Source organism: Aspergillus campestris (genome assembly GCF_002847485.1).
Source record: "Aspergillus campestris IBT 28561 chromosome Unknown P168scaffold_1, whole genome shotgun sequence".
Classification (NCBI taxonomy): domain Eukaryota; kingdom Fungi; phylum Ascomycota; class Eurotiomycetes; order Eurotiales; family Aspergillaceae; genus Aspergillus; species Aspergillus campestris.
This window is the reverse complement of record NW_020194336.1, coordinates 998,274-1,024,627: the sequence shown is the minus strand read 5'-3', so window position 1 is coordinate 1,024,627 and position 26,354 is coordinate 998,274. Positions and strand designations below refer to the sequence as shown.

Here is a 26,354-nt window from a genome sequence, read left to right as displayed (position 1 = left end):
TCAGCCACGGTGATTCCCATCCAGCCGTTCCAGCAATGGCGACCGGCGTTATCGGGTCACGTGGCATGACTCAACTGTATACCTTACTGTATTTATGGTATTACCCCCCTTTTATGAGGACACCGCCCGTTCTGCCGTGACAGCAGTACTGTTGCCTGAGGTATGAATATTATTCTCATATTATATTACATCAGCCACCACTTATGCATGATGCATGCATCCACACCTCAGGCAGACACGGATCATCCAGGCGGAACTCCAACTTCCACCCTATCATCCTCGCATCCACGCATCCTCCCACCTCCTTGCACCGCAGTCAATCGTTCGCGCGCAGCATCATCCCCTCCATGCTGCAATTCTCCTCCAAGCGGTAGGCAGGCCACTGCTTGAGCAACATCATCACAACACCACGACTCCAACTCACCATCTCGATCAATCAATCCACCATCCACCGATCCGACATCACCCACCTCTCGAACAACACCCATCCACACAATATCCACAAACATGGCCTACCAATCCCCCTCCGCCTCAAACCCCTCCCTCACAACCTCCGCCTACATGGTCCCCGACCCCTCCACCGCCGACCCCAACGCGGCCTACTCCTCCGACGAAGACGAGATCGCCTCCCTGCCGTCCGAATCCACCACGTCCTCCGAGCTCGAAACCCTCTCCGACGATTACTCCGACGCCGAGGAGGAGTGGCGCGAGAGTATTGAGCAGCTGGAGCTGTTGCTGTCGATGGTTATCGTGCCGTTTGTGGGCAAGTTTTTGGGCCGCAAGTGTGCTTATTGGGGTATGTTTCCGCGTTTATTTTCCCGTATACTTGTCCTTGTTATAGTGTCTTTTGATCCTCCTGCGTTATATATGTGTTATATGTGAAGATCTAACGAATTCTAGGCTGGACGCGCTTCATGGAATGGAAATACCCCGTCGAAATCATCGTCAAGAACCAAGCTGCCTTCAAGGGTGCAGGAGTCGTTGGTGCCCTCGCGTCGCTGTGAGAATCTATCATTCCCAGTAGGATGAATAGATAGAGGAGAACTCTATCATCATTGAAGATCTTCGGTATACATATACAACATACACATACATGTATGGTCAGGTCATAGCCCGAAGGTTTTGTTTGTGAGTGGCATACTTGGCTTGAATTGGCTTGGTTGGCTGGCTTGACTATCTGTTGTGGTGGATGGATAGATGAATGGACTGTACCGCTTGTGGTTGCGGGGATTCAGTCCGGATTGTTTTACAGCGCGTCAGCATAACTTGAGAGCAGAATTTTATACCCAATTGAGACTTTGAATCTGGTAGTAGTTGTACTTTGGGCCCGGACAAATGCTTAGGGCAAATGATGGGTTTGTTGGAGTAATGGTGGGCAACTCCAGCTGTATCATGACATATGCACAAAATTCTTCTATGTCAGACCCAACTCCCATCCAATCTCTCAGTTTTCAGGAAGAGAGAGAGGCTCATTCTAACTCCTTCCAGAACTCCACCCCCCAATATCATCCCGACGACGCCTACTAACAGCAGCAGCATATCCCCTAGCCATATCCCTCCTCTCCTCCATCCCCTCCAAGCATCCAAACCCCGTCCTCTCGCTAACATTCTCCAGCGCAGGTCTCACAAAATAGCTGGGGGCGCTGCACCCGTCCGGAGTAAGGAACCGCTCAAGCGGGCTCTCGATGCAGATCCCAGGGCGCTGGTCGAACAGTTTCAAATCGCCCATTAGACGCTCCGGGTGGGTCTCTCCGGTGGGTGATCCCTGCGCTGGGTGGAGGTGGAGGTCGGAGACTATGTCGAGACCTGGATCGGTGATGTCGTTGGCTTGGTGAGTAGCGAGCGTGGCCGTGTTCAAGGAGGTGTAGAATTGGTGGATTTGCTCTTCCTTGATGACCTTTTCGACCCAGGGGACGATGGAGTCTGTTGGGTGTTCCTGGGGCCTTGGTTTAGGGCTGATTGGGACCATTGGGCGGAGAGGCAGACTTACGCATTGGAGAAGTTGGTCATGCCAGGCGAGGTTGGTCTCGGTCAGTGGATAGCTTGTAAGGTTAGGTGCCATTTTGAAGGACGGATGTAATCGAGATACAAGTCTATGGTGGTAGTCGTGTTCATGAAAGAAGTATGGGTATAAACGAGAACCGGTGGGCTGGGAGGCAAGTTGGCCAACGTCGAAACCCTTTTTATACCCGGGGTCCAAGTATGTTACTACCAGTCGAGATATGACCATCAGCATCCCTCTCCACTGCCAAAAAAGCAACGACAAACAGAGTGCTTCATTACGCGAACCTGGAACTATCATCCACATCAGAAGGCTATCCCAGAATACGCCTTTTCCATGACTGTATTGGATTGACCCCCAGGAACGCGCTCACTTGGACTCGGGATCTTCTCACGTAACCTGGCCCCCGGTGATTGAACGACACCGGGATTTGGAGGGATATAATTAGGCAACTGGAGACTCCTACTTTCCTTGGAGAGAGTTGCATAAGCTCATGCAACTAGCTGTCACATTGGTACGCTGGATCCCAGCAAGAGGCGCATACCGTCTCAGCCAGGCTGCGAATATGAAACGGTCGCCTCCGAAAATCAGGGCCAAGGATTTATCTCCCCGTTCACGTCGCAGGGTCTTAAGGGACGCAGCTCTGTCGCGAGGGCTACACCGCTGGGCCCGAGCGACTGGAAGCAAATTAGTGTCAACATCGCCGGGTCGAAGATCAACAGGCTCTTTCTAGTTAGTGACTGGGCACACCACCCTGACGACCTCATGAATGACAGGGAGAAAAGGAAAAAATAGAAGAAAAGAAAAGAAAGAATTCAACAAGAAATGACCCCAGTCTTCACTGTTGACTATCCATTATGACGATAAATTCACTGTCCCATTCTTGATGGTCTCGGAGCAATATTCCATCTCTTTTCAGATGATTGACAATTCACCTCGTCAGGGGGAGGTATGTTTAACCATAGTCCATACCCCATCCCTTTGTCTTTGATGATAGGCCCTTCCCAGATTCATGGGTTCTTGGCTTACCGACCTCTTGGGTGTGTGGATCCCAAGATGCTCCGCGCCATGGCCCACCGGGGCAAAGCCTCACATGTCCAGCCTATCAGAACCAAATAGCGACCCGTCGGGCCCGCCAGGCTGGTCGTTCTGGACCATTGGGTCCATATCGAGTTGTTAGTACGGAGTAGTCGGGACTAGTATGTAGGTACTTCTGTTGGACAGCGGACTGCCCAGTTCGCTTAGACAGATCATCGGCTACTTGGATGGATGTCGATCCACCTGACAGGCAAGGTTTCAGGCTGGGCAAACATGACCCCATACTAAGACTTGACATTGGATCCGAGGCTGCGCTGTCAGACGATATAGGTGTAGGTGGTTGAGCATGTCAGGGATACGCTCGTTTGGTGTCTCCTCTCTGGCATCAATTTCCGTCTCGCACGCTTTGTTTTTATTCCCACATGGTAAACTGCGCTTATTGGCTCTGTCATCTAGCCGCATAGGACTTCTTGCTTTTTCCGTCCCAACGGAGTGGTTCATCCTGTGCTGGCTGATAGGTCTCGTATATCTCCTTTGTCGACATCTCTTCCGCCCAACAGGGGAAACTGTGGCGGGCGAATTATCTTGCAATATTGGTTGCTATTGGTCTAATAAGCAAGTCAAACGCCCCTGTCAATTTCTGAGAAGTTCCCGAACCAAAGAACTTGCTCGACGCCTGCGAGGCTGCGCCCGTAATGTTTGAACGTCAGACCTTTCGTGCTCGGAGACGGTATCCAGGTCCTCGGGTCCAAGGAACCCATTGAAGTTCAACAAGAATCTGTAAGCCAACAGTCCAAATTCACGGAGTATATCTAGCAATTCGAAAGCAAAATCAACGCGGGTTGTATCATGTATGGGACATTACGTAGCAATGATCCGCCGAGGCAAAAATGAACAAACGCACTTAATATAGCTTATTTTGGCGCCAGAAATTTTCGGGCAGCACAGGCTCATCCTTGTCTGAAACCCTCGTGAATTTCAAGGCAGGATCTATTGGTATACCCGATGCAGGGATGTCCCCTGTATGAGACTTTCCACCGATTCTTGCCGTATTTGCATCATGACATGACCCCTGGTGCTTGGGTACATACACCGATTGCGCAAATTCTGAGCCTTCGTTTGTGTTCTGAACTTCAGCTGGAAAGTATGCTTTCTCCAATGCGGTCCCTGCCGTGTCGAAAGGGACACGGGAGAGCGGTCTAACAGTCAGTCCGCAGTCGTCATAGAGATCCTGCGCGGCCGGATAGATGCTGCCATTTCTCGTTGCACCGATAGTGTCATTCGTGTAGTCTACTGATCCACTCCCCAGAATATCTCCTGGGGGCACTCCCTCAGAGTGGACAATCCCTTCATATTCCGCATCGAGGTCCGCAGTGTACAATGTTCTGCCGATGTTATATTCGATGCCAACATCGTTGTGGGTGTGAGCTGCCGTGTCACCAGCCCTATCCAGGCCATGGTCCGATGTAGACCTTGCAGGTGTTCGGCTTCCATGGACCTGGATCCACGAGGGAGGATACGGTGCTCCCCCACCCTCCGATACCCCTGCGGAGGCTGGGGTACGGGCAACTATGTTTGGCAGACCAAGAGCATAATCGAATGTCCCATCGTTCGTTCCCATCACCATATGGCTGCTTCCCTCTCGCCGTTCATTCAGCCAGTTTTCACGTCCAAAAAATTGCTTCGAGGGCCGAGAAGGGTAATCAACAAGGCCAGATCCATGTTCAGTTCTACTTTCCGAAGTGATTCTCCGTCTCTTGAATGGTCGTGCCGTGTTCGTGTTCGAGTCATTAGGGGTTAAATTACGTCTTTTTGTTGACGGGCGCAGGTGAAGACCCTCCGCAAATGTGGTCCCGGTTTCACTTGGGCCCCATAGTCTTTGGCGTTTCTTGAGCAGAGACTTCAATTCGTCCAAATTCCAATACCTTTTCGTCCTGTGCGATATATTCGCGGTTTCTCCGTCGTCTCCAGAGGCCAAGTCAAACAGTAGAAGGTGCTTGCAATAAAGATCAAACAGCCGTTCTAGCGCGAGCTGAGTCTGGTCAAAGTAGAATGCGTTGCAGGGCTTAGGAACGCGAGATCGCCCCCTGGGTACTTCATCGCTATCCAAGGTACGGCCTGCGATAGCGAGCCCCCCGTTGGACATGAAGACGGAGTCACCACGGCTTCGTATACTTCTCGGATTATGGGATGAAACAAGTCCTGTATGCTGGTTTGTTGTTTTCAAAAGTGTCATGTCACTTGGCTGGGATCTTTCCCCCTCCATGAAATCAAATTGACCGACGTTGTTTGCGCGCGGGCTGTCGAAAGAGAATCTATCCATCAATTTTCTAGGAATCCCAGTTCGCGAGCCACCTTTCCTTTCTTTATCGCGACCTATCCGATGATTTTCTTTGTCAGGTAGTGGCGCTTTTTCCAGGAACTCTGTTTCTGAGAACGCGGGAGGAGGGACTAGAATAAGGACCTGTTAGGTTCAAGTCAGTGGAATAGGTATCTTCCTAGACACTCCTACCTTGACCAGTCTTGACAGCAGACGAGGCTCTTCCCTTTCCGAACAGGCCCAGCTAGCCGAAGCATTAGCATCATGTCTCCGTACCAGTGGGCATCCAACCTACAGTCACGCGGTTCCGGGGTACGTTCGAAGCGTGGAAATTGTCGTTTATAGTGTGTTTTCTCTTTTTCTTGCCAGATCTTTTCTCGGACTTGGTGCGATGTTTCTCTTTCGTTCGGGAGCTTCCGTTGTACTCGTAATGGTCTTCTTTGGTTTTGTGCCGTGGTCTGCGCTCATACCTACGCAATTCTCCCTCTTCCAGTGTGAAGAGAGTTTGGAGAAGCTTTGTGTCTGCCGTTTTCTTCTCTGTAATGGGAAGACCTCGCGCCTTTGGATGGACTATCTTTCGTTGCGCAAGAGGAGGATTTGTGCCTTTACTCATGAATTAAATTTAGGAACAGGAACTGGCTCGACTGACGACACATCCAGAAGGGTACAGACACACCTGCGCTTTGGAGGCCGGAAAGTGGCCTTCTGACGAGGCTGGACTGGTCATAGCAGTCCTCTGTCTTTGATAACCACCCATAAATGGAAGTTCGGGATGCGAATTCCATATCGCTAGTCAAGCTGGCTTCGATGTGATGGCTTGGTAGGTTAGGTGAAAGTCCAAGAAGGAGTCTTCCAAGCAATTTATCACAAACGATGAGATATGCATCAAGAATGTTCGCTATGAGGGGTTCAGTCAGAGACAATAGATACTCGAATGATACCCTCGTTCGAGCTGTCCTGCCACGGAGAGAAACGGGAATCGCAGTTGCCTCGAATGTTGGTTTGGTTGGAGAAATCCACGATTTCCCAATCCAGTGCATGTTTACTGCCTGGTAGATGCCTCAGTCACCAGCTTGCAATTCTGGCAGGGAAACACCATCAATGGCTCCTGCACTCCACCTATCCTGAGGTACAGAGTATACTAGGTAGGTAGGCATGCTGCATTGACGTCCCTGCCAGTAGTTACAATGCCCCAACAGCCCGATTTGATGCTCCTGGTCAAGGCCCCAGACGGTCCTTCTTTCCAGTTTGGCTTTTTCTACCAAGATTATATACAGCACTGCATATGGAGAATTTGTCCTCTCCACTGTTTGATCATGTCTATTATAGAGCGACATTGTCTCTTATTCCTCGTTCATTGCGAATTTCATTTTATCTTTAATCTAGTCATTTTATTACTTGCAGTGGGCGGGCTGCCTCTTGTACTGTCCGCGACGGTTGCTAAAGCAAACGTCATTTGGAGTTTCATCCTACAGGATGGGTGGGCAGGGAGGAGAGGAGGACAACCCCGAGGACAATCCCGAGGACAATCCCGAGGACAATCCCGAGGACAATCCCGAGGACAATACCGAGGGCGATCCAACGACCCCCTCACAGTATCAATGTGTCGTGTGCAGGGAGTATGGACCCGAGAAGGACAGGATAGGTAGCCGTTGCTTTCATTGCTACTGCAAAGACTGTCTCATTCGTTACCTCGAGCATTCTCTTGCCCAGGATTTCTTTTTCCCTCCCGAGTGTTGTGGCGAACCAATTCCATTGACTGCCATGCTGATCTTCCTGAGTCCTGACCTCATTGAACGGTACCTCGAAAGAGTGGTCGAGAAGAACGACCGGGACAGGACCTACTGTGCAGACCCGCACTGCGCTCGCTATCTCCTTCCGGCCCAGGGATTAGACGACAGTGTTCGCTCGTGCAAAAAGTGCCCGACACGGACATGCACACGGTGCAAGACCAGATCGCACGATGGTGCTTGCATTGGCCAGGACTCGGAAGTGTTGCAAATGGCTATAGACGAAGGCTGGAAGCGTTGTCTCGAATGTCACAACCTCGTAGAGCTGATCTTTGGCTGCAACCATATCATGTACGAGCATAACCCCTCTATCGACTCGTACGAGCACACCCTCTGACCGGCGCTTGCTTATCCCCCTCTAGGTGCCGTTGCGGGTATGAATTCTGCTATAACTGCGGGGTCAAGTGGAAGCGATGCGAATGCGAAGTGTGGATCGCGGATCGGAGAAGGATGGCGAGAGAAATGGCTTACCGGTTTCTCGGTCAAGATCCGCAGCATCCTACACCCCGAGCAGTGTTCCAGCAACTGTCCCCGGTTCTGACGCATAGTCAATGTCCGCACGACGGCTGGCATAGCCTCAAGGGAGCATATCGATGTCAACTATGCCAAAAGAAACAGAGCAGGTTCATCTTAAGGTGTGGGCAATGTGGGATGCACGTCTGTATGCCTTGTCGATGGGGCATGGATCCTCAAAGGGGCGCGCATAATCGACGGGAGATGCGGCGTCAACGGGAGATGCGGCGTCAACGAGAATCGCAGCGTCAACTGGAAATGCAGCGTCAACTGGAAATGCATCGTCAATGGGAAATGCAGCGGCAATGGGAAATGCAGCGTCAACGGGAAATGAATCGTCAGTGGGGGATATGGCATCAATGGTACACGCATTATCAATGTCAGTCCGTCGGCTGGTCTAAGGTTTATGGAAGATATCAATGTCGACAATGCCTACGCATACTGAGCAACTTCATCCTCAAATGTGAGCAATGTGGATTAGGTGTCTGTGGGCGCTGTCGACGGGAGAGTGGTCTCTTAGTATAACCAAAGGTGGCTATTATCAGGCAATGGACTTGCTCATGATTGTTACTGGCTGGAAGACTGTCTGGAATGGGTGGAAAGAGACATTGGATACTGCATCCTTTCTATCTATCAGCATTGGCCAATTAGTCTCAGGATTCAACGATCTCTATCGTTTTTGAGTCCATCCAAATCTCTCCGATCATTCAGGTCCAGTTCGAGGGGCCCTGTAATGTACCGCCGTTTAAATGGTGGTATCAATCACCTTGTCGTCGCGTTAGAAATCAGGTCGTCCCCGAGGTCCTCAAAGTTGTGGATGTACTCCGTAGACTCACTACCCAAGAGTCAGCAACAAGGTCATCCACCCCTGTGTATCCCTCCCATTCCGATTCGTGGAGCCCAACCCAGCGGGTTGTTCAACATCCTCGAATAGTAGCCGGTATCGGTGGAGGTATCCCGACAGGTTGAAGAATGGCGTTTTCAGGCGACAACGGTTTGCTCCAATAAGGAGAGACGAAGCGGCGCCGCAGCCCTTGCAAACGCCCCTCCGTCTGGCTCCCCATTTATCAGCGGTCTCCAACCCAATCAGTCGTGTTTGCTTTGGGCTGGAAGAAGATTTCTCTCATCTCAGTTAGGCCACCTGCATGATTAGATAAGGCGAGGCTTTCCCCCTCTTCTTTTGAGATGTTTACGGTTGGTTGGGTTGAGATTGATGCCATCGGGGAGAGATTCACGTATACCTGGGGGGTTAATAGTGGGAGTAGGAGTGGGAGACTAGCAGTAGTAATATAACAGTAGTAGTAGTATAGTACCTTGGTTGTAGTAGTAGTAGAGTAGTATAGTACGGAGAAGTAGAGGAGGAGTAGTAGTGGTATAGTAGTAGATAGGAGTAGGAGTAGAGAGGACTGCCTCAGGCCGCACTCAGGTTTCCCTCTCCTTCTCTCCTGGTCTTTCAGGCTCTCTCAGGCTCTCTCTCACCCCGCTTTAACCATTTTTTCCCAGTTTATTTTTTCACTTGTTTCCCTTTTTTCACCCCTCTTTGTTTTTCTCTGTGGGAATCATTTCTGCAGTTTCTTGGTTTGTTCTCTCCTTCTTCAACCTTCTTCCTCTCTTCTCTCACTCACCTTTTGTGGAATTTCAGTACATAACAAAAGTCCTCGGTCTTTAAATGTAGGTGTACAAATGAATGAGGAGCGGGATGTTTGCTCTGTCCCCAGAATCCCCCCCAGAACCCTCAACGATTCCGATCTTTTGAGGGGCATTTGGTCTATTTTGAATTTTTTTTTATTTTTTTTTATTTTTTATTTTTTTTCCCTTTTTTTTTTCTGCCTATGCAATTAGTCGCTTCTTCACTTCAGCCCCCCTTCTGTCTACTGTTTTCTGTCTTCTCTCTCTCTGCTCATACAAGTGTCTTGTCGCTGATCTCAACCTTTTACTCGTCATCACTTCTACACCTTTACTAACTATACACCATCTCCAGTCATCTCTCTAACTCCACGTTACAATGTCCAAACTCTTTATCGGGTTCGTTCCCACCCCCACCGGCTCCGATCGACGGATTCCGGTTCGTCGATTCAGTCAAGCTTCATTCCACTGACCTTGACCCACCAGAGGCCTCGCATGGCACACCAATGACGATACTCTCCGCGAGGGTTTCTCCAAGTACGGTGCCGTTGAGGAAGCTGTCAGTATTCTCTCATCCCCTCCTGTCTCATTCTCATCGCTCACCCTTTCCAGGTTGTCGTCAAGGACCGCGACACCAACCGCAGCCGTGGTTTCGGTTTCGTCCGCTTCGCCAGCGATCAGGATGCCGACGCCGCCATGAACGCCATGAACAACCAGGAGTGAGCTTCCTTCTTTTCTTCTTTTTCTCTTTTTGGCCTCACCAAGAAGGTCTACCTTCGTGTGGAACACAACGCTTACAAAATCAGGTTCGACGGCCGCATCATCCGTGTTGACAAGGCCTCGGAGCGCTCCGACCGCAGCGGCGGCGGTGGTGGCTTCCACGGCCGTGGTGGATACAACCGTCCTGAGGGCAACGGCGGCGGCTACGGCGGCTACCGTGGTGGATACGGTGAGTTCTTCCTATCTTGAGTTCCAAATGCATGGGAAAGTGGTTAACATGGATCACAGGCGGCGGCGGCGGCGGCGGTGGTTACAACAACGGCGGCGGCTGGCGCAACCAGCAGCAGGAGCCTGCTGTCTAAACGTTGTCGATTCGGGTCTATCTGGCAAATCTTCGGTCACCATGCTGTGTTTTTTTTTTAAAAATCTTGCTACTCCACTACCCTGCACTACCCAAGCGATGAGATACGATCATGAAGGAAATGATGCTTAGCTTGATAATGGACGACACAGAATGGCGGGATGATGCGTACTCCTTTTCGTTGATTTCCATTTCTTTTCTTTTCTCTTCTTCTCTTTCCATTGCGATGCAGACTCTCCCTGGGAGACCCGACTCTCCGCACAGCTCGATCACAGTGAATCATTGATTTCTCACCCTCCCCCCCCTCCCCCCCCCATTCCTCCCTTGATGTAAACCCAACGTCTGTGGGCCTAGTTGAGCACATGGGTGGAACGGGAACCAACCGACTTCGAACGCTCTAATCGTGTGTAAGAAAGATTTCCTACCGCCACTGCAAACAAGATACGTGCCGTCTATGCATGCATTTGGAGCGATTAAAGCCATCTATCTATCTACTCGGCATCCCGCATCCCCCTGCCTATATCCTACGACCTCCCAAGCGACTCCCTAAGATCCCTCTCCGCAGCCTCCTCTTCCTCCCTCGCCCTATCCACCGTCTCCAGAGCCTTAACCCGCCTCACCAAATCCGTAACATGGCCATCCGCACTCCCCAACCCCAACCCCTCCAGCGCCTTCTCCAACAAATAAAGATACTCAGAGTTCCTCCCGCTCTGGCCCTCTCCCCGCACCACCACCTCCGCCACATCCTGCTGCTCGCGCCGGGCCGGATCCCGCAGGAACTGCGGATTCGACGGCTGCCCGATGTAGACCATGCAGGTGATGGGGGAGGACGCCGAGGTGTCGCCTGACAAGGGGTGGAACGGCGTGTAGTGCACGCTGTAGCCGTCGATCTCGCGCACGTCGAGGTAGTCGTGGACTTCCTCCGCGTGCGAGGCGGGAATGTGGTATGCTGCGCCCCAGACTTTGGTGTCTGTTGATTCGAGGTGGGATAGCTTTGGTTGTTAGTTGATTCTGTAGTAGTAGGACTTCCCGTGAGGGTTTATGGGTGATGGGTACATACCGGATCATCTAAGGTCTCCCAGAATTTCCGCTCGATGACAGTCACGACTCGTCCGGGGACTTCTGGCGTGCCTCGGTGGTCGGTACTGTTTGGTATTAGTTTTGATAACAGTGCAAGTGAAGTTGTTTGGAAGATTCTTACCTGGCCTGTTAGGTAGAATGACCTCATGTCAGTTTTGGTCTCTATATTAGAAAACAATAGAGCAGACAGGCAAATAGGAGGGGGATTAAATGGTGTAAACACACCTGCCAGAACCGGCGCACGTAGCCATCGATGTATCCCGGTACACGCTGGTCTATATATCGCATGAGCATCAGTATATACAACCAATCTCAAAGGAAATATAATACATACCATAATGCGGAGGAGGCTTCCAAATCAAACTCCTAAACATAGACAAATACTATCAGCCATCATCGAACCCTCCTATCCCCAGTCCAAGTCGTGGTGGTATAGATCAGGCTGACTTACCCATATCCGAAAACCCAAAGATCGCCGGCGGGGAAATGATTGCGCCATGTGCGGCCGTCCGGGGGCGTCTGGTGCCCCGTTTCGCCGGATTGCATTGTAGAAGACGGGCGATGTTCTATATGTTTATGTCCAATGTAGATCTATCCGTTGTTCTCTTGGGTATGTATATTGGGAATGGTCTATGCCAATTTTATGGTTAAGATTGCGGTGGGATGAAGGGATACGTGCGGTGTTTGCAGTGTTTGTTCTGCTTCTGTCTTCTATTCCGGTTGAGTAGATCGTCGGCCGTGATTGATTCTTTTGGACCATCTTTTATACCGATTTGAATGATATCATCTTTGTCGTTTATTGTGTGCTATAGTCTGAGACGGTACTTTCAGCTTTGTTATCTACAGTATACAACCATTACTGCTGTACGACCCACCACGGCAGGGAATGGTAATCTGTCATTGACCAACAACATCATCCAAGCTTCATCCAGGACAATCGCATTTCTACTTATAAAACATAATAGCTCGGGGTATCTACGTCTCGTATTCTATAACTCAATCCCACCATGGCGGGTCTTCTGCGTCTCCTTCGGACGCAATTTACGCCACCAACCGACCCAACCGGCATCTCATTCGCAGGCAAGACAGTCATCCTAACCGGGGCAACAGCCGGGTTAGGCTTCGAAGCAGCGCTGAAGCTCCTCAACCTAGGAGTCGAATCGCTCATCATCAGCAGTCGCAATGCAGACCGCGGCCAAGCAACCAAGGTCGAGCTCGAAGCGCGCACCAACCGACCCGGCGCGGTCTCCGTCTGGGAGCTGGAGATGGGCAGTTTCCAAAGCGTCAAGCGATTCGCCAACCGTGTTGACAAAGAGATCGACCGGCTGGACGTCGCCCTCCTAAACGCCGGGCTCTTCAATCGCGAATACGCCACTTCCCCAGAAGGGTGGGAGGAGACGTTGCAGGTTAACACGCTGTCCACGTCGCTTCTCGCGCTCTTACTGCTCCCCAAGCTACGGGCCGGGTCGACTGGGTCAGACCCGGCGCATCTCACCGTGGTGTCCAGTCAGCAGTTCGTCCGAGTCCAGGCGAAGAACCTCCGGACGTCGGCCCCCCTGTTAGAGCATCTGAACGACCCGAGGAACTTTGCTGGTCCCGCGCAGTACGGTATCTCGAAGCTCCTGCTGGAGTATGTGCTCAAGACTGTCGCGGGCAAGATCCGACAGGACGACGGCAGTGTCCCTGTTATTATCAACACAGTGAGTCCTGGGTTTTGCGCCTCGTCTCTCGGGCGTCAGTTCAATCGGTTTTACGAGCGATGGGTCACCTGGGTGGTCTACAAGCTCTTTGCGCGCACTGCCGAGCAGGGGAGTCGGTCGCTGGTGAGTGGAACGTACCAGGGGGTGGAGGCGCATGGGAAATGCTGGCGGAGTGATGGCTATCTGGAGTGAGTGTTGAGCCTCTTGTCCCCTACGATCTTACTCCGTATGCTGACTATGACAGCGAATCGACAGCTCTGACCGTTGGGGAGGAGGGGAGGCAGTTCCAGGACAAGGCTTATTCAGAGATCCTGGCGGTGCTACAGGCGCAGTCGGCGGACGTAGAGCGAGGACTGTAACGTATGATGATGGCGATCGAGTAATTATTTCCAAACAATGAACAGACATATACGCGTAAGACACGCCAGTTGGGGCGTCTGCCAGCCAGCTGGAACCAACCTGGGTATCTCTTGGCGTTCCGGACATGAACGAACGCGGGCCCCACGAGATCCGCAGGCGAGCAAGTCAATCCATCCACCGTCACCGGAATTTCTCCTGAACTCCTGACGCTTTCTGTCCATCACTTTGCCCACTCCCCCCCTTCTCTCACGTTGTCGGGGGCTTTCTATCCCCCTTCACTTCTACGTCTATTTCTCTTGTCTCTTAGAGCCTCTTACCTCTACACCCCCCCCCATTGAGTCCGATCGGTACCGTCGCGCCCATTACGTCAGCTCGAACCCACGATGGCGTACAACAGATCCTACAATCCGGATGCGCTCCCTGCGTAAGTGAAGCTCGCCATGACCCCCATGGTGTGCCTGTCATGGGCGACGATCACTAACTGACAGGCCAAATCCAACAGACATGCCGAGCCTGAACAGGTGCGAAGTGCCCGCCCAATCCAGCCAGCGCCAGATGCTGTCTAACCAACCCGCCCCAGCCACCCCCGCAAAGCTAACCAGATGAGTCCCCAATGTCCAGGTCGCCCAGATGATGGGTGCCATGTCCACCGGTCCCCCCCAGCAAAAGCCGCCTCGCAGCTCGCCCCAAGTCCACGGCGGTGTGCCAGCGCGAGTGCCCGTCTCCAGCGCCCCCTCCTCCCAACACCACTATTCGGCCTCGGGCGCGCGTCCTCTCCCCTCGCAGCAATCCTACCATTCCAAGCCGACCCCCCCAATGAAGAACCCCTATAGCGCGAAGCCGCAGCCCCCACCGCCCACCACGCAGTCGCGCCCGAATCTCCACCCGTCGCCGCCCCCGCAGAACTACGGCTTCGGGCCCCCGCCCGCCCAGCGCACCCGTCCCCCACAAATGTCGCGACCGCCGCAGTCACCCAACCCGCCCCCGCTGTCCGCGCCCGAGGACGACCCGCAACAGCTCTTCCCGCTCTTCCGGGCGGCGAATGCGTCGCACACGGGGGCCCTAACGGAGCTCGAACTGGGGTCGGCGCTCGTCAACGGCGACTTCACGTCGTTCCACCCGCGCACGGTGAAAACGATGATCCGCATGTTCGACCGCAACAACAGCGGGACGATCTCGTTCGACGAGTTCGTGTCGCTGTGGCGGTACCTGGCGGCGTGGCGGGAGCTGTTCGACCGGTTCGACGAGGACCGCAGCGGGCGCATCAGTCTGCCGGAGTTTGAGAAGGCGCTGGTCGCGTTTGGGTATCGGCTGAGCCCGTCGTTTGTGACGGTGCTGTTTACGACGTTCGAGAGCAAGGGGAAGCTGATGAGCGATCCGCGCAAGGGGCCGGTGCAGATGGGGATGAGCTTCGATCTGTTTGTGCAGGCTTGTATCAGTCTGCGGCGCATGACGGATGCGTTTAAGCGGTATGATGATGATCGTGATGGGTATATCACGGTGAGCTTTGAGGAGTTTTTAACGGGTGAGTTTTTTTTTTCATACTGTGGGGGGTATGACTGGTCTTTTTTGCTTACTTTTCTGGACAGAGATTCTTCAGTTACAGGATTAGACGGGTGATGTTTTCTCTTTATTGTTTTTTATCCTGCATGTGGTTTGATGCATACAACACGTGGAACTACTGTATATACCCATATCAATTGACGGTGTTCTACTAGCCCTTACTTGGTATATAGGTAAATCACGTAGTATATTTATATCTATGTATATATAGATATATGATTATATCTATAATTACCTGTAATATAGAGACATAGTAGATAAAGACAGTCGGAGATAACCGACGGCAATCGCCGCAGCTTATCGCCGAGCGGAATCTCCCGCCAAAAGCATCGAAAAATCCAAGTGTGACTCAACAAGGAGTCTTTTTCTCACTTGTCTCGGATCTTTTTCTCTCCCATCAGTGCAACAAGAGACACAGCACCAACTGATCCAGACGGTCTCGCCAATGTCGGAACCTCAGAATCCTCTCGGGGAAATTCACACAAATCAGAACCCGCCCGATCAGACCGCGAAAGAAACGGCGGTCTCGAATAGCTCGGCTTCCCCACCGCAGTCGCCCGCCGACCAAGACCGAGGGCACAATGAGTCGAGGGAAATGAATGAGCAGAATGATGGGGGTGAGGGCGCAGGGGAGAAAGATGCGGAGGGCGCTGCGCTCGATCGCACGCCGTCGCAGGCGCAGAAATTGGGCAAGAAGAATATCGCCATTGTCATGACGGCGCTTTGTGTATGCCTCCCCCCGCTTCTATTTGGCTGGACGGCTGGCTGCATACGAGATGAATCATGGGTTGGAACTGATGGCTAACGTGGTTGATATAGTTGGCGTTGTTTCTTGCAGCTTTGGATATGGTCGGTTTCCCTCCCCCGCGCGCATATGATATCAGAAAATGAAGCAGACGACTGACTCAATCGATAGACTATCGTTTCCACTGCCTTACCCACCATGGCTGCCCATTTTCACGCCTCGGAAAGCGGATACTCGTGGATGGCCTCGTCCTACCTCCTCGCCAATGCCTCGTGCGTCCCCCTGTGGGGGAAGATCAGTGATATTTGGGGGCGGAAACCCATCCTCCTCCTGGCCAACATGCTCTTCCTGGCATCCAGCTTGATCTGCGCGCTGGCCATCAACCTGCCGATGATCCTCGCGGGCCGAGCCCTCCAGGGCATCGGCGGCGGCGGGATCATCGTGCTGGCCAACATCAGCGTGTCGGACCTGTTCAGCGTCCGCGACCGACCCATGTACTACGGCCTCTTCGGCGCCACCTGGGCCATCGCGGGCGCCCTGGGCCCCATCATCGGTGGCGCGTTCACAACCAGCGTCACCTGGCGCTGGTGCTTCTACCTCAACCTCCCCATCGGCGGCGTCTCCCTCGCGGCGCTCTTCTTCTTCCTCCACATCGAGTCCAGCAAGACGCCCTTCCTCGACGGCCTCCGCGCCATCGACTGGGTCGGCACGCTCCTCATCATCGGCGGCACGCTGATGTTCCTCTTCGGGCTCGAATTCGGCGGCATCAACTACCCCTGGTCTTCCCCCACCGTCATCTGCCTCATCGTCTTCGGCGTCCTCACCTGGACGCTCGCCCTCCTCTACGAGTGGAAGTTCGCCAAATACCCCGTCATCCCCACCCGCATCTTCAACAACTGGCACAACGTCACCATCCTCGTCATCTGCTTCTGCCACTCCTTCGTCTTCATCGCCGGCTCCTACTACCTCCCCCTTTACTTCCAGACCGTCCTCCTCGCCACCCCGATCCTCTCCGGCGTCTACGTCCTCCCCATGGTCCTCTCCCTCTCCGTCCTCTCCGCCGTCACGGGAATCTCCATCAAAAAAACCGGCCGCTACCGCGAACTCATCGTCGGCGGCCTCTTCTTCCTCACCCTCGGCTACGGCCTCCTCATAGACCTCAAGCCCTACGCCTCCTGGCCCCGCATAATCATCTACCAACTCATCGGCGGCATCGGCGCCGGCCCCATCTTCCAGGCGCCCCTCGTCGCCCTCCAAGCAAACATCCACCCCGCAGACGTAGCAGCCGCAACCGCCACCTTCGGCTTCCTGCGCCAAACCTCCGCCGCAATGTCCGTCGTCCTCGGCACAGTCATCTACCAGAACGTGCTGGGCCAGCAAATGCCGCGCGTCGCAGCCGTCATCGGGCCCAAGAACACCGCCGCCATCGCGCACTCCTTCTCCGGCTCCCAGGCGCCCCTCATCCGCTCCCTGCCCCAAAACCAACAATCCGCCATCCTCACAGCCTTCAACTTCACCCTCTCCCGCATGTGGATCTTCTACACGGCCATCGCGGCCGCCGGCCTCATCATCAGCCTGTTCATTCGTCCTGTCGTGCTGAATAAGAACCACACTGTTGTGAAGACGGGTCTTGCAGAGCAGGAGCGCGCCAGGTTGGAGATTCTGGCGGAGCAGCGGGATAAGGACCAGCGGAAGAAGGAGGTGGTTTGACCCTTACACCTTGACCTAATTATATATACCCTTTTCTTTCTCTTTTCTTTGTGGTCTGTTTTTCTTATTATATAATTAATTCCCGGGGATAGGGTATATATATATATATATTGTTTGGCTTGGTTTGGTTGAACTTGATACCGCCGTTTCGGTTGGTTTGGATATCTTCATGTGCATAATTATATACTCTTTTGGTGGTACTCAACATACCACTGATCTATATACTCTGTTGGTGAAACTTAATACGCCGCTGAAGTCATACATTCAGCGATCTGGAACATTGTTGCTCTCAGAGCTACTTCTGAGCTATATAGCTCTTTCATTACTATTCCATGTACGATAATCTGATTATAAGTAAATGTAATATAAAATGAAACCAGTGTATTCCACACCTAGATAATAGTCACATTTATTTACATTATTCCACAGTGGTAATAACCAAAACCCAGATCCAATAACAAACAAAGAAAAGAAAAAAGAAAGAAAGAAAAAGACAGACAACGCCGCCCCAACCCGCCCAGCCGACGAGAGTCAAGGTAGATAGATAGGTAGGTAGATAACGTAAGGTAACAGTGTTTGCCCCCACTTCAGTGCGGTGGGGTCCTTTTTAGTAAGACATCCGTCCAGGAGGACGGGACGATACCAGTGTAGATAATCCACACTCATGCAACAAAGTAGAGAAGATAAGGAAGGGGTATATGGAGACGTGGAAAGAAACCAAGGGGACAAAAAAAAATCATTCAAGGAAGGTCAAGAGAAACCACGCCATAGCTCGAACGCCATGAGATGCCAGACACAACAGATGGATAGGGATAGTCATATGAAACAGATCACATCCCAAAAAGCAGAAGGCGACTACGTTTTGGTCTTCTTAGAGGCACCCTCACCGCTGCCTCCCCCCTCCGGACTCTTGCGCTTCTTGTCCGGCTCGTCGTCGCGGGAGAAGCCCGGGCCGGTGGGCCCCGACGGGGTCGGGAAGGTCAGCGGGCTCGGAAGCATGTTGCTGTCGGGCCCGGACCGGCCGAAACCCCACTCGGGGAAGAAGCTGGAGGGGGACGGGAGGAGCGCATCCGAGACGAACCGGCTGGGCAGCGCCGAAATGGGGGTCTCGATGTTGTTGTTGGCGCCGTAGGCGGCAGCGTTCTGCGCGGCCGCGGCGCCCGGGGGCGGGGCCGGGCGAACGGATTCGGCGGCCCCTGGGCCCCGGCGCTCAGGAGGGCGCCGGCGGAGGGGGACGGCGGCGGGAGGACGACGGCGGACGAGGAGCCGTCCGGGTTGTTGGCCTTGGCCGGGGTGAGGGCCTTGTGGCCGGCGGACGAGGAGTCGTCGGCGGTGGCACTGCCCGGCTCCGAGTGTTCACTGGGGATCTGCACCTTGAGCTGAGGCCGTTTGGGGGCCACCGCCGACCCGCTGTTGGTCCGGGACGGTGGCTTGAGCTCGGCGGACGCCGCCCCCGGGGCGTGTCGGTGGCGGCCCGGCGCGGGGGCGGCGGGGCGGACTGCGTCGTCGCGGCCGTCCCGACGGCGGGCGATGCCTCCCGCGACGCCTCCCCGGCTCCATCCGTCGTGTCGGGGCGCGGCGACGGAGGCCCCAGCCCGAAGTGACGCGCCAACACCGAGCCGCGGTCGTCGATGGGCGTGAAGATGCTCCGGGACTTGGAGGAGAGCGACCGCGGCGGGTGCGGGGGGTGGGACTGGTGGGACGGGTGTGGGGGCGGCTGCGGCGACTGGCTCCCTTCGGTCTTCACCGGAGGCGCCCGGGGCGGGTGGTCGGTCGCGGGACCGTCGGGCATGGAGACCGTCCGCGAGGGGTGGGACGGCGGCGGCTCGGCGGGGAAGGTGGGAGGCATCGAATTCCGCTGGTCGGGCAAGTAGGCGGGGGCGACGGCGGGGTGCGGCGGGGCTTGCGACAGCGTCAGGGCGGGCGCGTGCTGGGCCATGGCATGATGATGCGGTTGCGGGGGCGCGACGGACTGGGGCGGCGGGTGATGATGCGCCATGGTGTGCGGGGGCATGGGCCCGTGATGGGCAAACTGGGCGTAATGACCGGGTCGTGGCGGGGCCCCAGGGTGGTAGACGGAGGGATTGGGCATGTAGGTGAAGCCATTCTGCGGGGGCGGGGGCGTGGCCTGGTGGTGGCCCGGAGCCAGGTGACCGCTCACGCGACGGAGGTTATTGCGGGACGAAGGTCGGGAGACGACCTGGGGCTGGGGGGTGCCGTGACGCGGAATGACGGGCATGCCGTTGGGAAGGGGGGGTGAGGCGGACGGGGCATGATGGACGTGCTGGAAACCGGGATGATGTTGCATGTGCGGCGGGAGCATGGGGGGTGGATTTTGGGGGGGAGTGGGGTGCATGTCATCGGGGGCCGGGGTGTCCTCATCGTCATCGTCGTCGTCGTCGCGCTTCCCAGAGAAGTCTTCGGGGCCTTTGTGCTCGTGGGGCGGGCCATACTACGGGGGTCAACACCTTTTTTTCTTTCGACCCGGGGAGGGGGGAGAGGAGACGAACATATTGATAACGATTTAATGTCTCGTGCATGTCACATGACGAGAACTCGTAGAGCTTCTTGTTGGACCCAAAGATGATGACGGCGACATCGACGGAGCAGAGGACGGCGAGCTCGTGCGCCTTCTTGAAGAGACCGCCTTTACGCTTGAGGAAGGTACTGGGGATGTCAGCGGTAGATCTTTGGAGGGAGAAGGAGGGGAAACATACACGGAGCGGTTGCGATCATCTTTGATGGCCTTGATTTCGATCTTTCGTCGACCCATCAGGGAGGATTGGCGACTGAGGCGCGGGGGACTGAGGCGCGGAGGGAGGATGAAACAGGGGGGAAAGGGTTGGATCAACCAATATGACAGCCAAAAAGGGAGATGACAGGCAGGAAGGGCAGAGGATGGAAAAGCGAGTGGAGAAGCAAGATAGTGCTTAGTGAAATCGGGGGGGACAACCTTAAAAAAGCGAGACTATTTTTAGCACTGGGGGGGAGAGAAAGAGGTGGAGAGAAAGGGAAGAAACAGGGGAACGAGAGAGGGTAGTAGATGGGAAGGGGAGAGGGAGAGAGAGAGATAAAGAGGAAGAGGAAGAGGAAGAGGAAGAGGAAGAGAGAGGAGAGATGAGAGAGAGGATGGAGTGAGAAGTTGAAAGAGAAGAAGAAGAAGAAGAAGAAGAAGAAGAGAAGAGGAGAAGAGAGAGAGAGAGAGAGAGAGAGAGAGAGAGGAAGAGAGATGTGGTTGGATGATTAATGGGATAAAATCCACATAAAATAATACAAATCAGGATGGGATAATGAAATGTGGAAACCTCAGGCACCTACCGTGGGAGAATGACAGGGAGAGAGCGGGAGACCGGGAGGAAAAGAGGGGGTGGAGAGGAGAGAGCGAGGGAGAGATAGAGACTCTACAATGAGAGACTGAAGTTGATGATGATAAAGATGAAGCTGATGATGATCGATGGACAGAGATAGAGAGAGGTTGAGAGAATGACAGCGGATGCAGAATTCTATGAATAGATCGTGGATGAGTCAGCACCGTCTGACCGCCTTCGCTGTACCTGAGGCATCCATGGGGTTGATATCTACTTCATCTGTCAATATACATATTATCTATATTATTACATTTATATCATTATATCTATATTATATCTATATTATATTTATATTTATATGTATGTAGATACTTAATCATTATTATCAGTAATAGATGCTAATCGTCAATAGTATATAAAAAAAATGATAGATAAAAATGTACCAAGGTTTCCCGCGTAAAATTAAATCCCCCTGAAACAAGTAGATCCTCTTCTCTCTCTCTCTCTCTCTCTCTTCTACTTCACTTCTTCTTCTTCTTCTTCTCTCACTTCATCCACTCTCTCCATTCCCTTCTGTCTTCTCTTCTTTCCTCTTTCCCATGGTCATCTCCCCTGTTTCAGCCTGTCCCCTCTGCTGGGATTGATCCGATCTGTATTTGTATTCATCCTTCCTCTTTGGTCCATTTTTGACCTACTCCACACTAACCTGCGGCCCCATCGACCTGCAGGTTATCATCGGGCCACCTCGTTGTCACTGGATCTTTCTTTTCTCTGCTCTCTTCTCTTGTCTGTGCTTCATTCTCTGTGTCTTACTCGCTTCTCTCTTCCAATTCAATCCCCACTTCATCTGCTCTCCTCGTTGTCATCATTTCCCCCAACGTCCCCCTTCCCTGATCCCTCCCCTGTTCCCCAGATCCCTCCCTGATCATCCCTGATCCTCCCTGATACCTCCCTGATACATCCCTCGCACGGTTCATCCTGCAGTCGGACATCCTTCTGGATGAAATTACAGGACTCCTCCACTTGATTCGAATTTTCTATCCCTCTCTCCCTCTTTTTCTCCCTCTTTTCCGTGTTTTTTTTTTATTTCTCTTCTTCAAACTCAACGGAGGGACCGTTGGATAGACTTTCAACTTCCGCGACTTCCCCTCCAATTGAATCCCATTCTGGCGTGTCTCCGCTGCAAAATGCCCTTCTTCACCCGTGTCTTCCGGGGCAAAGACGCCACCGCTTCCAAAAAACCTGCCAAACCTTCCCCTCTCGACGATGCCGGCCCTCCGAAACCCTCCTGGACCGACGCCTGGCAGCGGACCGAGGTCGCTCCCGAAGAAGTCCAGGATCTATTACGTGCCTGTACCAAGGAATTGAAAGCCAGAGGTATGTTGACACCGCCTTCCTTGACGTCAAGCTCTCTTTTCCCCACCCCGGAGCCTGCGTGGCATGCGGGCCCATTCGCAATTCTTCTCGACCCGTGGCTGATCAATCCCAGCCCTCCAGATCCCCTTCCTCCTCCTCCCCTTCCGTCCCAGCTCCGATGCCAGCGCCGCTCGCTCCTTCATTCGCAATTACTTTGACCAATCTTTCAAGAATGGCGCTCCCGTCACCGGCGAGACCTTGTCCCGAGAATTACGCCTGTCCGATCCGACGGTGAGTCTTCACCCTTCTCCAACGATACAAGTTGCCCCGAAAACCCCCCTCCTGATAAAGTCTAGGTCCTGTGTAGCGTCCTGAAATGGTGCTGGAGCCGACTCCCCGGCGGAGTCGTCACCTGGGAGGCCTACGAGCTGTTCAAGGTCGGCGAACAAGACTCCAACCTCGCCCGCGACGCCTTCACCACCTTCATCCCCATCAGCGTCGACTCCGACGCCCGCGCCAAGATCATCTTTGACTTCTTCGACCTGCTGGCCGCCATCGCCGCCCATGCCAAATCCAACGGTCTCGGCGGCCGCAAGCTCTCCCGATATGCCGGCTGGTGGGCCTTTGAGCATGTCGATGCCGCCAAGGGGTTCGAGGAATCCTACAAGAGTTGGGCCAGCGCCGCCGATGCCACCAGTCACCTCTTCTTCGCCTACCTCCGCTCCCTCTCCCCCGATTCCGCCCGCGGCGTCAACAGCATCGCGACCCTCCCCATCACCCTGCAGTCCCTCGTCCAGGCCACCGAGTATCCCCCCGAGACCCCCACTCTCCTCCAGGTCACCACCACCAAGGTCGTCATGATCGTCGACACCGTCTCCCCCACCCCCGTCGCCCTCTTGCGCCGCGCCACCAACTTCGAATACCGCGACAGTGACCACCACCTGCAGGAGTTCGCCGCCTACGACGACCCTCTCCGCGCCCTGACCGACGAGTGCCTCCGCGTCCTGCGCTCCATCGCCGCCGCCAACCCCTCCACCATCCCCGAGGACACCCCGGCCGCCCGCGACGCCACCTGGTCGCGCTTCGAGGACATTGGCTTCGGCGGCAGTCTCGACTCCGACCTCGACACCAGCTCCCCCCGCCCGTCGAGCCACGGCGGCAGTGGCCGCTCCTCCTCCGCCGCCGCCGCCGTCACCACCCCCAGGGCCACCGTCCCCCGCGGCCGTCCCACCACCCCGTCCTGGGCCGATTTCATGTCCTCCGGCTTCGCCGAGAGCAGTGGCATGAAGGGCCCCATGGCCCCCATGCTGCTGCCCCCGGACAAGATCCTGCCCCCGCTCGAGGCTGTCCGCGGTCAGAGCTCGCAGTCGCATCGTCGCCCCCTCGACTCCGACTCCACCATCGAGCCCGCCGAGCTGGCCAGCATCACCACCCTCGATCTCGACGACTCCTTCTGGTGGGTCTGGATCAGCAGTCTGGCCGGCGAGGAGCCCGCCGTCCGCAAGGCCGTCTTCGGCCGCTGCGCCTTGCTCGAGACCGTCCTCCGCGGCGCCAAGTGGCTCGTCCTCGAGGAGCAGGTTCCCGGGGCCGCCCCCGAGCCGGATCCCGGTGCCTACCTCGTCGAGAAGAAGCGCTTCCTGGGCTTCTCCACCCGCAAGCGCCTGGGCCGCCGCAAGTCCTCCGCCAAGCGCACCGGAACCGGCGCCGAGCCCTACGACCCCCGCGCCGGCAACCCCGCCCCGCAGAGCAAGACCAGCATCGCCCCCGATCAGCACGCGCGCATCCAGGCCGCCGCCGCCGCCCTCCAGCGGAAGCACCGCGAGCAGGAGGCCGAGGCGGCCGGTCCCGCCCCCGAGGAGCCGCCCCTCTCGTCCAAGGTCAAGACTCACTCCGTCTTGACCCTGCAGCCCTCCATCATCGGCGAGGCCTCCCAGGCCATGAAGTGGGCCAGCAACTACGACAAGCACACCTACCGCACCGCCTACATGAGCGATTCCCGTGCGGGCACCGGGGCCCCGACGGACGACGACGCCCCCGCCCAACGTCCGCCATCGCCTCCGGCCCGGGCCCCCACCACCACCACCACCACCACCCAGGGGCCCCCGCCGCCGGCGGCCTCGTCCTCATCCCCCGTGCCGCCACCCAAGGACGAGACCCCGGCGGCCAGTCGCAAAGGCAGCACCACCCACCCGCCGCTGGAGTCGGTCACTACATCGGAACCGACCCCGAAGCCGTCCACGGATTCCACGGATTCCCGCCCCCGCCTCAAGAAGAAGCCCGGCAACTCGGCATTCAAGAGCATGTTTGGCACCACCAAGAAGAAGAACCCCGAGGCGGCGGCGGCGGCGGCGCCCCCCGTGAAGCCCACCGGCGGATCGGCCGTGGCGGCCGCCCGCGCGGCCCTCGAAGACAAGGCCCGCGCGTCCCAGGCGCCACCGCCGGTCCGTGCCGCCCCGCACACACCGTCGACCCTTCGCAAGCAGCGACCCACGCCCGTGGCCGCCGCCGCCGCGGACGCCCCGCCCGCCCCGGAGTCGCCTGTCTCTCCCATCTCGCCCGTTGCGCCGCCGGCCCCGGCCCACCCCGCGTCGAATGGCGGCGACCACCCCCGACGGGACGCCGAGTACGACGCCCTGTCCCGGGTCGACACGAACGAGAAGGCTGCGGCGGACCGGGAATTCTCCCGATTCGATCAAGGGCCCTTGATGGACCAGCCCGCGTTCGCCCCCGAGTCCCCCGAGTCCGAAGCCGTCTCGGGGCAGCCCCGGCCGTCCGCTGAGGCCTCCGGCGCGACGCCCCGGGCGTCGGAATCGTCGGCCTCCCCGGCCAACCCATCGTACGACCGCTGGGCGCAGATCCGCCGGAATGCGGCCGAACGGGCCGCGCAGTCGGATCCGGCCCAGATGAGTGGCACCGACGACGGAAACACCAGCGAGGAAGAGAGTACGTTCAGCCAGTAGTTACCCTAATGTTCAACCACTAACACCGATCTAGGTTTCGAAACCCGCGCCGCGCGGATCAAAGCCCGAGTAGCCGAGCTGACGGGCAACATGCAGCAGCAAAACTAAGCCATTTTCCTCAATTCTCCTTCTCGATTTTTCTTTCCAATTTTTCCAATTTCCTTCTACCCGCTTGACAGCGTTCCTTTTGTATTTTGACTTCTCCTTCGGTTCTTTTCCTCGACTTCTTCTCGCGTGCATGAGCCCAACATGCCATCCCGCAATTCTGCGCCAACCAGGCAGACGAATGACGGACCTACGCCGCAATGCCTCACGCACGCACGCATTTATCATTCCATTCTTCTTTCGTTTCGATCGTTCGTCACTCGACGGGTGTTTGAAACGACCCTTTTATATCCAACCCTTATACCTGCTTTGGTTTTTGATTCCCCAATTTTGCTCTGCGCTGATTTACTCGGTCTTATCCCCTATGTTCAATTATTTATTCTTCAATTGATAGGACAGAATTGGTCTGACTATCTTTTTATTTACTTTTTCTACCTCGTCTCCCTTTTCTTCTCCTAAATATATCACAATCTCTCGAGTGCGACTTCGTTCGTTATATAACCCTATATAAATCTTTATCTCTAGTTTGTGATGGTTGGATAGTACTAATCAGTGACAGTGAATCATTTGTGCTACTATTCTACTATGTCCGTCTTTTTAGGTTCTTCTTTTAGTGCTATCTATATATAAATACGTTGGGAAATAATATCCAAAGTAAAAAAGTAAAGTAAAACGAAACCGAAGAGATAAATTAACTAAACAATTCAAGCAAGGTAAGTAAGTGCCAAAGAAACAAGATACTATAAAAATATGTTTGTATATATTTTCGAAAGCGGTTGTCAGATTACAAATATATCACATCACTTCACTCCCAAATCTCCCCACAACTACTAGAAGAGTAGGTTCAACAACTCTTGTCTCGATTTATTTACTTATCTATCATCTATCATTTATCATCTACCATCTATTGTCGATGTTCTCTGTGAAGGAATCCTTGTAACAGAGACCAGAAAGATAAAGTGAACAAAGAATATAGAAAGAATAAGACACAAAGAATAGGAAGATGGAATGAAGATGAAAGTATCAAATAGAAGGAATAAAAAATATGTTAGTATTAAATCATAGACAAAAATGGGTGAGATCAAAATCAGTATCAG

General features: G+C 54.5%; 11 protein-coding genes across 11 annotated transcripts; 7 read left to right on the top strand and 4 right to left on the bottom strand.

Annotated features, from left to right (window-relative positions):
• Positions 1-507: 507 nt before the first annotated feature.
• P168DRAFT_314171 (uncharacterized protein) lies at positions 508-1,004 on the top strand (the record flags this gene model as incomplete). Its single annotated transcript, XM_024839752.1, has 2 exons — positions 508-796; positions 901-1,004. The coding sequence occupies 2 exons, from the start codon at positions 508-510 to the stop codon at positions 1,002-1,004; spliced, it is 393 nt and encodes a 130-aa protein (XP_024696637.1).
• Positions 1,005-1,474: 470 nt separating this feature from the next.
• Positions 1,475-2,391, bottom strand: P168DRAFT_323231 (uncharacterized protein; the record flags this gene model as incomplete). Its single annotated transcript, XM_024840665.1, has 3 exons — positions 2,363-2,391; positions 1,991-2,210; positions 1,475-1,936 (listed from the first exon to the last, which is right to left on the bottom strand). The coding sequence occupies exons 2-3, from the start codon at positions 2,060-2,062 to the stop codon at positions 1,475-1,477; spliced, it is 534 nt and encodes a 177-aa protein (XP_024696636.1). The 5' UTR covers positions 2,063-2,210; positions 2,363-2,391.
• A 1,097-nt stretch (positions 2,392-3,488) lies between these two features.
• P168DRAFT_277673 (uncharacterized protein) lies at positions 3,489-6,400 on the bottom strand (the record flags this gene model as incomplete). The annotated part of the gene is made up of 5 exons (XM_024835624.1): positions 3,489-3,606; positions 3,753-3,818; positions 4,132-5,504; positions 5,656-5,930; positions 6,037-6,400. The coding sequence occupies 5 exons, from the start codon at positions 6,398-6,400 to the stop codon at positions 3,489-3,491; spliced, it is 2,196 nt and encodes a 731-aa protein (XP_024696635.1).
• Positions 6,401-6,836: 436 nt separating this feature from the next.
• P168DRAFT_277672 (BRcat and Rcat domain-containing protein) lies at positions 6,837-7,487 on the top strand (the record flags this gene model as incomplete). Its single annotated transcript, XM_024835623.1, has 1 exon — positions 6,837-7,487. One exon carries the CDS (start codon positions 6,837-6,839, stop codon positions 7,485-7,487), a length of 651 nt encoding a protein of 216 aa, XP_024696634.1.
• A 2,181-nt stretch (positions 7,488-9,668) lies between these two features.
• P168DRAFT_314167 (RNA recognition motif domain-containing protein) lies at positions 9,669-10,371 on the top strand (the record flags this gene model as incomplete). Its single annotated transcript, XM_024839751.1, has 5 exons — positions 9,669-9,688; positions 9,776-9,848; positions 9,902-10,008; positions 10,096-10,238; positions 10,298-10,371. 5 exons carry the CDS (start codon positions 9,669-9,671, stop codon positions 10,369-10,371), a joined length of 417 nt encoding a protein of 138 aa, XP_024696633.1.
• A 523-nt stretch (positions 10,372-10,894) lies between these two features.
• P168DRAFT_314166 (gamma-glutamylcyclotransferase) lies at positions 10,895-11,996 on the bottom strand (the record flags this gene model as incomplete). Its single annotated transcript, XM_024839750.1, has 5 exons — positions 10,895-11,362; positions 11,431-11,515; positions 11,674-11,725; positions 11,785-11,816; positions 11,902-11,996. The coding sequence occupies 5 exons, from the start codon at positions 11,994-11,996 to the stop codon at positions 10,895-10,897; spliced, it is 732 nt and encodes a 243-aa protein (XP_024696632.1).
• A 461-nt stretch (positions 11,997-12,457) lies between these two features.
• Positions 12,458-13,509, top strand: P168DRAFT_229887 (putative short-chain dehydrogenase/reductase family protein; the record flags this gene model as incomplete). Its single annotated transcript, XM_024833208.1, has 2 exons — positions 12,458-13,338; positions 13,395-13,509. The coding sequence occupies 2 exons, from the start codon at positions 12,458-12,460 to the stop codon at positions 13,507-13,509; spliced, it is 996 nt and encodes a 331-aa protein (XP_024696631.1).
• Positions 13,510-13,583: 74 nt separating this feature from the next.
• On the top strand, positions 13,584-15,222 carry P168DRAFT_286196 (EF-hand). The gene is made up of 4 exons (XM_024836296.1): positions 13,584-13,934; positions 14,013-14,031; positions 14,132-15,035; positions 15,100-15,222. The coding sequence occupies exons 1-4, from the start codon at positions 13,894-13,896 to the stop codon at positions 15,120-15,122; spliced, it is 987 nt and encodes a 328-aa protein (XP_024696630.1). The 5' UTR covers positions 13,584-13,893; the 3' UTR covers positions 15,123-15,222.
• Positions 15,223-15,456: 234 nt separating this feature from the next.
• On the top strand, positions 15,457-17,777 carry P168DRAFT_262108 (MDR family MFS transporter). The gene is made up of 3 exons (XM_024834730.1): positions 15,457-15,800; positions 15,893-15,922; positions 15,990-17,777. The coding sequence occupies exons 1-3, from the start codon at positions 15,519-15,521 to the stop codon at positions 17,526-17,528; spliced, it is 1,851 nt and encodes a 616-aa protein (XP_024696629.1). The 5' UTR covers positions 15,457-15,518; the 3' UTR covers positions 17,529-17,777.
• A 606-nt stretch (positions 17,778-18,383) lies between these two features.
• On the bottom strand, positions 18,384-20,301 carry rlmA (SRF-type transcription factor RlmA; the record flags this gene model as incomplete). Its single annotated transcript, XM_024839749.1, has 4 exons — positions 18,384-18,874; positions 18,936-19,980; positions 20,039-20,195; positions 20,246-20,301. 4 exons carry the CDS (start codon positions 20,299-20,301, stop codon positions 18,384-18,386), a joined length of 1,749 nt encoding a protein of 582 aa, XP_024696628.1.
• A 1,625-nt stretch (positions 20,302-21,926) lies between these two features.
• P168DRAFT_7250 (DUF1708 domain-containing protein) lies at positions 21,927-25,288 on the top strand. The gene is made up of 4 exons (XM_024842127.1): positions 21,927-22,213; positions 22,326-22,483; positions 22,549-25,135; positions 25,187-25,288. The coding sequence occupies exons 1-4, from the start codon at positions 22,024-22,026 to the stop codon at positions 25,258-25,260; spliced, it is 3,009 nt and encodes a 1,002-aa protein (XP_024696627.1). The 5' UTR covers positions 21,927-22,023; the 3' UTR covers positions 25,261-25,288.
• Positions 25,289-26,354: the final 1,066 nt, after the last annotated feature.

Bases quoted from the DNA above. Each gene is read 5' to 3' on its own strand.
- P168DRAFT_286196 (XM_024836296.1), top strand. From the start codon at position 13,894: ATGGCGTACAACAGATCCTACAATCCGGATGCGCTCCCTGC. The intron at 15,036-15,099 runs GTGAGTTTTTTT...TTTTCTGGACAG, and splicing joins CTTTGAGGAGTTTTTAACGG to AGATTCTTCAGTTACAGGAT.
- P168DRAFT_262108 (XM_024834730.1), top strand. From the start codon at position 15,519: ATGTCGGAACCTCAGAATCCTCTCGGGGAAATTCACACAAATCAGAAC. The intron at 15,801-15,892 runs GTATGCCTCCCC...TGGTTGATATAG, and splicing joins TTGTCATGACGGCGCTTTGT to TTGGCGTTGTTTCTTGCAGC. The intron at 15,923-15,989 runs GTCGGTTTCCCT...CTCAATCGATAG, and splicing joins TTCTTGCAGCTTTGGATATG to ACTATCGTTTCCACTGCCTT.
- P168DRAFT_7250 (XM_024842127.1), top strand. From the start codon at position 22,024: ATGCCCTTCTTCACCCGTGTCTTCCGGGGCAAAGACGCCACCGCTTCC. The intron at 22,214-22,325 runs GTATGTTGACAC...GATCAATCCCAG, and splicing joins CAAGGAATTGAAAGCCAGAG to CCCTCCAGATCCCCTTCCTC. The intron at 22,484-22,548 runs GTGAGTCTTCAC...GATAAAGTCTAG, and splicing joins TACGCCTGTCCGATCCGACG to GTCCTGTGTAGCGTCCTGAA.